This window comes from Procambarus clarkii, chromosome 62 (genome assembly GCF_040958095.1).
Source record: "Procambarus clarkii isolate CNS0578487 chromosome 62, FALCON_Pclarkii_2.0, whole genome shotgun sequence".
Classification (NCBI taxonomy): domain Eukaryota; kingdom Metazoa; phylum Arthropoda; class Malacostraca; order Decapoda; family Cambaridae; genus Procambarus; species Procambarus clarkii.
In genome coordinates, this window is record NC_091211.1 from 20,260,570 (window position 1) to 20,270,812 (window position 10,243).

The 10,243-nt window shown below is 37.9% G+C and overlaps 1 protein-coding gene across 1 annotated transcript in view; it reads right to left on the reverse strand.

Moving 5' to 3' along the window:
* The window catches only part of LOC123766496 (I-kappaB kinase beta), a 28,949-nt gene extending 21,293 nt beyond the window's left edge, over nucleotides 1–7,656 (reverse strand). The window contains 4 exon segments of the mRNA XM_045755684.2: nucleotides 1,228–1,386; nucleotides 4,714–4,931; nucleotides 5,718–5,839; nucleotides 7,560–7,656. Coding sequence (XP_045611640.2) covers nucleotides 1,228–1,386; nucleotides 4,714–4,931; nucleotides 5,718–5,835 — 495 coding nt within the window. The 5' untranslated portion in view covers nucleotides 5,836–5,839; nucleotides 7,560–7,656.
* Nucleotides 7,657–10,243: the final 2,587 nt, after the last annotated feature.

Here is a 10,243-nt window from a genome sequence, read left to right on the forward strand (position 1 = left end):
AGTAGTTAAACTGGTTTGGGCCAAGCTTATCACCAGGCCAGCTATTTTAATCCAATTCATTGCATTAGAGCAAATTAGTACATGTGACAGACCATCCTCCAATAATGTTAATATTTATAGCAACTATTTGCTCAAACATACAAAGACAGACTGTTGGACTCCAAAAAGGTCAATCCTAGGCCTAATATAAGCTATCTTAGACCTAATATAGTACATGCACTATAAACATTCCTAGGCCAAGATTCTTCTACAAATTAGAGGTATTGTCAGGCAACATCACCATGACAAGGTAATTGAGGAAAGGAGGATAGAAGCACAAACCAGTGAATCTGTACAATGGTACAACATGGTTGCAGCTGGCAATCCCAATCATCATGGACGAAGAGGAGGACGTGGAAGAGAATCAGTAATAGTGAAAATCCATCTTTGATACAAATATCCATGAAGATTCGGAATGGAAACAGTTGATCAGCGGAGTTGCAGAATCTGTGATGAGAGTGACGGACACTATCTACGCGAATGTGAATATCTAACACCTGAGAGACATTAGAAACATGCGTAGAATAATAAATCCCACATTGTTTGAGTTAGGCAAACACTATTTGTCAAATATTGATACCGTTCTTAAAAGATTCCCCCATTTTGCACCCGCAAGATAATGTAGGATTTTATGGGTTGACAGATTTTAATCTTCTAGTCTGAGGAGCTGTTCACTTGAAATAGTTAAGCAAGTCCCAGCTGTGTCTGGGTACAAGTGATAGGATGAACAACCCAGTGGGTTTTCTTCCTATTGGGGAGTGTTGTCATGCTGCTATGGCAGTGTCCACTCACAGGATGAGTGCGCTGCCCAATAAACTCATCCCTCGGGGCAAAATTTAAAAAAATTAAAATTCCTAGGCCTAGGAATGTTTAAAATTATTTGTTTGCCTTATTTTGCCTACACAGTGACACAGTAGTACAAAATGTGAACACTCTAGATTGCAACAGTTCATTATTTAATGTTCATCCAAATACAGTAGTTGCTATAAGTACAATATTGTACTGTACTATAATTGTAGGAATATTAATTGTCATGATGAATTGTCATGAGTAATTCATGACAATTCATGTGAAGGTAAAAATGCAGCTCAGGATGCTGCATTTTTTTAATGCATAAAATTTCTTATGGAAAGAAGAAACAGCAAAAGGAATAAAAATTACTGATTTAAAAAAAAAATCCTGACAAACCTTTCCATCGACATCTTGGAGGACAATGTTTTCTGGTTTCAGGTCTCGATGGATAATTCTCATCGAGTGCAAGTATGCCACAGCTTCTGTCATATCACGTATACAAGCACGGACAGTTGCTTCACGCATACCACAACAATTTTCTGGTTTGTTTAACACCTGAAATTAAACATTTAATAGAAAAATATATCTAGTTTATATTAAAAAACTTGGTATGGGTTAATTGCATTAGGATCAAGAGGGGGAAAATATCTCGCTCTTCCGAGATCTTTCTGCACAGTTACATCCTCCATTAGGAATACCAAATAATATATACCACATTATTAAATAGACATTATTGTTTAAGGAGGCCCAGTGACATAGAAAATTTTTCCAAATATGAAATATATTGAATTTTTTTAAACAAATCTCCTGTTATTTGGCATCAGCGTCATGAAAATTTCATCCCAATATGTTAAGAAATGGATTTTTATGAATTTTTTCAAAATAAATGCGTGTGCGACGGCCAGAAACTGGTACAGTACTGATAATAACGATAACACCTCCTATTTACTGGCAATCAGGCATAAAGAGATGCAAACACCTATCCAATGCACAGAGAAGACAAGTACTATAGTAGTAAGGAGGGTCTACAAAGTGGATATGCAGCTGGTGCCACCAGGAGGGCCAGATTTCATGCATAATAATGAGTTAGTATGTTGTTATGCTGTATTTTATTGTGTATCATATAAATACATTGTCCAGTGGCAATAATTCTTATGTTACTTTGTATGAAAAGCTGCAACCCCCCTCCCCTTTTTTTCCTTTGTTTCTATGCGGATTTTGTTGTGACTTTTACATCTTTGAGAACGTATACCCAGCACTAAACATGTGAAGTTGGAACAAAATTGGCCAACATGTTAATTAATCAACCACAGGTGGCAAAAGTTGACATATTTTTTGGCAGATTTATTTGCAGATTTCAAATTCTATTCTCTTTGTCTATTTAGATTGTATTGATGAATGAGGACCAGATGAGGGCCTTATCGCTTATATATGGGCAATAAAGTTACTGCAATATACATGTTTTGTTATACGAACATAAGAATGAAGGTAACTGCAGATTGGCTATTGGCCCATACGAGGCAGCTCCTATTTATATCCACTCAATCTCATTCATATATATGTCTAACCTACTGTTAGACAGTTAAGGGGCCTAGTGTCTATTTTCCAGTTATCCCTAACATATCCATATATTTAGTTTTTTGGGGGGTTTTTTTCTTGACTTCATTTCAACACATTGACTACAACTTTCACACATTCAAGTACGAATGCCAAGCAATCTCAATTAAAATTTACAAGATATGTCATAAATTCAAAGTACAGTGTACTGTACTATATACATTTGTCGAGAACTTTAACTACATTTTTCTCTATGAACAGAATTTTCAACTTTGAGACACTGTCAAAAATTCTGTTTCTGACCGATTCTCACTGTTTTTTATACATGTGCAAAGTTCTTAGTTCTAAGGTAATCACTTTGTCATTTAGTCATAAAGCCATAATGTTGAGTTATAATTTTTTTGCGTTTAAATTTGGCACATATTTGGATGGCCACATTGAAAAAATGTTTTACAGTAAACTATACTCTCAAACATATTTTGCAAAATGAAACATGAATGTTATATGCCATTCTGAGACCACACTGAATAAAATAACAATTGGTTACATACTAATATTTTGACACCAAATTTGAAATTGTGATTTTTTTTTCTATTTTGTTTTTTAACTTTTTTTTCTGTTCATGGTATGATGCTGATCTACTAGGAAAAGTTGGAGCATTTACCATGAAGATATTACTCAATATAATTGAGTGTCTTTGAGGAAATTTTGGTGCACAGTCACCGAGCCCCTTAAGTAATGTATACAAAGCAAGATGAAAAATTTACTAAAAATATTTTACTTGTTAGCAACGTACATGAACCAAAATGATCAGAATTTTCAGCAAAAACATTTTATACAGCCTCAGAATTCCAGCTTACACATCATTTTAACCCATTACTCTAGTTATATACTTGATGCTTTATTCTCTAGGAACTTCCCGTTCTTGAGGGGCTTCTCTCAAATGGAATCTACTTTAGATATTTCAAATGCCTTTACCAAGTATATTCTGTATTAAAGACCTTTGAAGGACTTGCAACACGAGTTGAGAGAATTTTACATGCTACCACTCAAGTGAAGCACTCACCACTTGCTTGTACAGAAAAAAAAGACTGTGGGCAGAGAATGAGTACCACTTTCACTTTAGGAAGTAATGTTGTGGAGGCTGACTCCATACACAGTTTCAAGTGTAGATATGATAGAGCCCAATAGGCTCAGGAACCTGTACACCTGTTGATTGACGGTTGAGAGGCAGGACCAAAGAGCCAGAGCTCAACCCCCGCAAGCACAACTAGGTGAGTACTTTAGCAAACATGTAAAAATGTTACACATGGCAGCAGTAGAAAAGGACAGGTAATGAAAGAGAAGCCTAAGGGGAAAAGGAATATTAAATTGCAGATGATTAAGTGGGAAACAGGGTACAGTGTTATTATTTAAAATACTGATAACATTTAGATACTGAAAGACAGTTTGAGAAGGTAAAGTACCTGTTGTTGTTTTAGATTTGGCTACTCAAAACAAAATGTCCATGTAGCATGGGCTATAGTGAGCCCATAACTGAGTTCGGTTATTTGCGATAACTTTGTTATTATGATATTTGGGTATCACCTCTACCTCTGTACCCTACTGCTCTATGACAAATCTGTGTACACAATCTCTTGTAATCATACACATGAATGTTTAATGAGCAATGGGATGGATTAACAGAATGCTAAATACAACACCACAAAATAGAATACAAATTGATAGATACAAATTGGATAAGTTTAGATTCAGAAAACTTTGATAAATACTGGTTTGGAAAAAGTTTTGTAGATTTGTGGAACAAATTACCAGGTACAGTAATATAATTGACATGAGACTGCTGGATTCTTTCAAGGGGGTAGGTTCAGATATATTTATGAGTGTATTTGGGGTGGGTATAAATGAGAGCTGCCTTGCATTGGCCAAGAGGCCTTCTGCAGCTTCTTTTATCTAATGTTCTTTTAAAAAGTCATAGACAAGGTTTTCTGAAGTTAAGAAGGGATTTGGTATAAATAAATCAATGTATTTCTTCCATGCTCTTTTAAAACAAAACAAGAAAAAGTGTAATTCATTTGTGCAAGCACAAATGAATTGTGCTTGTCTTTCTTAAGATCAGAAGTTGGGTCAATTATAACCTTCCTTAAATCACTAAGCATGCTTGACTTTTGGAATAGCTACAAGGGTTATAAAAATATATACTGTATGTTATAATTTGCCACTTGCAAAATCAATGCATGGGGAAAAACAGTACAATACAATACAGTATATATTAATGTGAAATTTTGGGGCAAGCATATCAAAACACTATAAGGAACAACATACCTTCCGAAGATCCCCCCCACTGCAGTACTCCATGCAAAGCATTGGTAAATCCCCAGTGGGCCCAGTCAGCTCAGATGGCACTTGAAAGCATTTGACAACTGCATGGTGATCGAGACGGTTCATGATCTCCACTTCCTTTTCCCAACGCTCGACATGTTTTGGTGTTAATATATTCTCTGTGCCTGTGCCTGGAGTGCCCCAGCGACATTTTTTCAAGGCTGGTAAAATGTAAACAAATAAATATGGTTTCACACTAGATAAAAGCTAACAAGTATAACTATTTTTTCTTATGCAATTATGGTATAATGATCATTTGATTTTGCAATCACATTAATAAATATTGATTAAACGCATGGCATAATTAGAGTAAACACCCATCTCGATCAAAAATTATATAGGGAGGAGATACAATAGGTCAAAAGAGGCCCAGGTATTTTAATTTGCATTTGTCCTGGGAAGAAAATGTTGTACTGTACTTGAATTTCAGTTGCAGACGGGAGGGGAGGATTTCTCTACTTTGAAATTGTTACAGGACCTAGAATGAGCAGAGTGATCACTGGCACAGTTTATGCAGTGAGCTGGTTGAGCTGACAGGTTGATTGATGTTGTTTAGACTTGCCACAAATAAAGCAAAAAGACCACATGGCCAAACTTCAAGCAAGTATTGCTAAGGAATTTGGATTTTTTTTATTTAACTGAATAATTAAAAATATGGCCTTGGATTTCAGTGAGAGGATTAAGCATAAGCAGACAGGCTAAAGATAATATTTTTTTATTTTTTTTTATTTTTATTTTTATTTTTTTGCTTAGGAAAATAAGCTCTTTGTGTTTAGTTTAAATTATTTTTATATTAGAAACATGTTAATGTCCAGTGCACAAATCAAACTAAGCACATGTTTTAAAACAATACTTGTAACAAATGGGAAACACCTGATACAATACTTAATAGCTGAGTACTTTATCATAAAAAATATAATGTACAGTGTAAGAAAATACATTATTACCAATTGTTTCCCCCGTGTCATTGTGCCGCCACAAGGTAACTGTTCCAAATCCTCCAGTACCAAGCACCTTATCCTTTACCCATGGATGTGTGGGTGGTTTTTCTTCTGCTGCAGCCATTCCTCTGCAATAAAATTTATAAATAATAAAATGTTATAATAAATAAATGTTTATTTAGGTAAGGTACATATATACAAGAGATTTCACAAAGATTGATCGATTTATAGATAGAGCTAGTACATACAATGCCTAAAGCCACTATTACGCAAAGCGTTTCGGGCATAATGTTAGAGAATGTCTGTGTCCAGTACAGTTTAAAAAAAACAATAAATAAAACTAAGTGAACTGTATATGAAAACCACTTTTCTGAGCTCGTGGGAAAGAAGGTACATGTGACCCTGTGCTGTCACTGCCCTTAATTCTGGAACATTAAGCAAGTTCTTTGCTGGCGTCCATCACTTTCCCTATCCCTATCCAGTGATCACTTTTTCAGAAAAGAAAAAGTAACTTTTTCTCATTTGGTTGCTCTATATGATAAGATCTGCTAGGTAATTATGCCAGGATCTTGCATAGTCAGGCTGAATGACATGCTATGTGCTGTAGCACCAAGATTTATTTCTACTGGTGGAAGGCTCAATCCAGCCCAGAATTATCAACAGAGATGCATTCACAAAAATTTAAGGCCCTTCCAAACCCTCCCTTTGGACCACATGCAACTGTACATCAAGGACTCTCGCAAACTTCACACCAAAGATATTCTAAGACTTGGAGCCTCTTTGTCACATACTTTATGACTTACAGTTCAGTTGGATGACAGAGACTGGATTTCTGCTATGTTTGTTTCACCCTAAAATTTTCTGTATAGGCCTCAGCCTATACTAGTACCCAGGTGTTAAAAAATACAAAAATTATGGGGGCATTAGGTTGTCGTTGTCAATGGCAACAATGACAAAATAAATCTCTCAGAAACTACTGCGCCTGTGCAGGAATAACGGGAAATTTTCATAAGCCGATGACTTTTTATTCTCATTGAGACCACTAGTAAGATGATGGCCTCAGGTAAATTCAGCTAAATAAATTAGATGACTGGCAAGGAATAAGGGCAGTAATGGAGGCCAGCAAAGAACTTACTTAATGTTGCAGGACTAGGGGCAGTGACAACAGAGGGCCACATGTACAATCTTTCCCACAAGCCAGGAAATACTCTTACTTGCAGAAGCTATATAATGGAAAAAAACAAAAAAACTGCTGTGCCTTATGTCAGATAACTGCACTACACAGCAAGTGCTCAGTGACACCCAGGTGACCCCCCCCCCACCCCCCCGGGGGGAGCCAAGAGCTATAGCACCCACCCGACACTCAGCCAACTGGAAAACTGTCTATCAACACCTAGTGACCCAAGACGACGATGTGTCACGCGGCCAACGAGTAGTCAAATAAAACTGAAGCCAACCAGCTAATGCCAACCCGTTTAATACTCAAAATCCAAAAGGGCAAAATTCAACGATGTCTTGCAGTGACCCCCATTAAGACCCACAAACTCCCAGCACCTCTCGGGGCCAAGCCAGCTCCGAAAACCACCTGGCCTGAAGTTAGGCCTGAAGAACTCCCCGCCAGAAAACAGTAAATTATATCACCTTCCCTGCGACCCCAGGCAATAGGGCCCCCTAGGGTCAGAAAGCGGGCCGCAGAAGAGGAATGCCAGGCGGCAACATTTTGACCCAAAAGGCAAATAAGTGTGTTCCGTTATAGCCGAGGCGGAAGCAGAGCCATCCACTCCTCTTCAAGGTTGAACTCCCAGCTCAACCTTGAGTTCTGAGAAATATTGAGTTCCCAGAACTTACTTGAAGGAGTATATGTGGGTACTCGGCCCCCAACTTGTTGTTACTCGACGCTCACTTGTCTCACGGGACTTCCCCGCTGCGCACCACTAATATCCTCTTGCACGGTAAAACTAATAATAATATTTAATTTTAAAACAATACGAGAACATATGTTTACAATGGTTATATAGTTAGTGTTTATATATTTTTGTTTGTAAATCCAGTAATGTGGTGCAGCGTTTCCGGCAACACTTATTGTTTTTATGTTATTTGTGTTAACATTTTAACTGAATTTACCTTAGGGCTACTAGCACTACTGGCCTCGATGAGGACAGGTAGCCGGCGGCTTGTCGAAGGTCGCCCCATTTGCCTTGACTATCTTTTCCAGCTGAATTCTAAAATTTAACAGCTTGTGGCATTTACAGCTTCGACGGGTAGGCGGTTCCTTGGGTTTATAACCCTATGGGTGAAAAATGATCTCTTTTTGTCAGTCCACATTGTGGTTTGTTGGGCTTGAAACTGTTGCTTTTTGTTTGTGTTACATCTGACCTTTTGAACAAATTGTGTGGATCAACAGCCTCCAAATTGTTCAGTATTTTAAAGGTTTCGATGAGATCTGCCCTGTCATGCCATTGGGTTTGGTTAGTTTTTGACTGGTGCTCCTTCCTACCTGTTGTACAACTTTCAGTGAGTGGTGGATTTTGATGCCAAGGTCATTTTCTTCATCAATCTGCTGTAATGTATTGTTATTAATTTGGTAGTTATGACATGGGTTGCAATGTCCACCATTCTATGTTTTACATTTGCTTTGTCTTACAGTTGTCAACATTAATTACCATAAATCTTTGTGTCATATGCAAATTTGGTGATGTGGTTTGTAATATTCTCATGTATGTCATTGATGTATATGACAAAAAGAGTTAACCCCAAAATGGACCTCTGTGGTACCCCACTTACCACATTTCTCCAGTCAGATTCATTCCCATTTAGCACGACACTTATGTTTTAACCATTGTTTTATCCATCTATTTTTCTACCATTTATTCCATGTGCCTGCAATTTTCTTGTCAGTCTTTCATTCCTGAGTTTACCTGGGCTTATCTGAGAGCCACTAACACTAGTGGCCTCGACGAGGACAGGAAGCCAGCGGGTTGTCGAAGGTCACTACATTTGTCTTGATCTTTTCCAGCTGTACTTTAAAAGTTAACAGATTTTTCTCCATTTACGACTTCGGCGGGTAGGCAGTTCCATGGGTTTATAACCCTATGGGTGAAAAGGCATCTCTTGTTCTCAGTCCTAAATTGTGGCTTGTTGGGCTTGAAACAGTTGTTCCTTGTTTGTGTTACATCTGACCTTCTGAAGAAATTGTCCGGATCAACAACCTACAAATTGTTCAGCATTTTAAGTTTCAATGAGATCCGCCCTGCCATGCCTGGTTTGCAGTGTTAGGCCTGTGGCCTTCTACCGTTCCTCGTACGAGAGGTGACTTAGCTCTGGAATGATTTTTATTGCCCGGTGTTGTACTTTTTCCAGAGCAGCTGTGTCCTGAAGATGAGGTCTTCATGCTTGGGTACATTAATCCTAATGAAGGCACACCAAAGATTTATACAGCGAGATTTATTGATTGATTTATTTCATGTGGTACCTTATCAAACGCTTTAGTAAAATCTATGTATTCCACCGAAAGGCCTTTGTCTGACTTGCTGGTTACCGTTTCCAGAAATGTGAGCATATTTGTAAGGTAGGATAAAAATTTTTATAAATCCATGTGTTGATTTTGTAAGATTGTTTACCGACAGATGGTGAATGATTCCCTTTCTTAGGATTCTATCCATGAGCTTGCAGATGTGTGATGTCAAGCTGAACGGCCGGTAGTTTTCCGCTGAGCTCTTTCTGCCCCTCTTGAAAATAAGATTGACATTTGCATTTTCCGATCAAGAGGGACAATCTTTTGGTCCCGTGAAGCAATACCTGATTTTGGGACAATATAATTAATACTACTATAGAGATGTAGGTTACCATACATATAAATATAACCTTTTTTTATAGAAATTAAGCAAATGGTTTATTTTCAAAAAGTGATTCGTAAAGCTGATTTAAGAGTCCAGACTTCGGTTGTTGATTATGGTTTAATGATATCTTGATATATAATATATAACGCATGCCCTTGGTGTAGCCTCATTCTTGTTTCAGAACATTCACTCATACCACCATTATGCACTCATGTTCACTCACCATCATGAAGTCTCATATTAACTCACACCACCACCACAGTCTCATATTCACTCACACCACCACAAGGCCTCACATTCACTTACACCACCACAAAGTCTCACATTCACTTACACCACCACAAAGTCTCACATTCACTCACACCACCACAAAGTCTCACATTCACTCACACCACCACAAAGCCTCACATTCACTCACACCACCACAAAGCCTCACATTCACGCACACCACCACAAAGCCTCACATTCACTCACACCACCACAAAGTCTCACATTCACTCACACCACCACAAAGTCTCACATTCACTCACACCACCACAAAGTCTCACATTCACTCACACCACCACAAAGCCTCACATTCACTCACACCACCACAAAGTCTCACATTCACTCACACCACCACAAAGTCTCACATTCACTCACACCACCACAAAGCCTCACATTCACTCACACCACCACAAAGTCTCACATTCA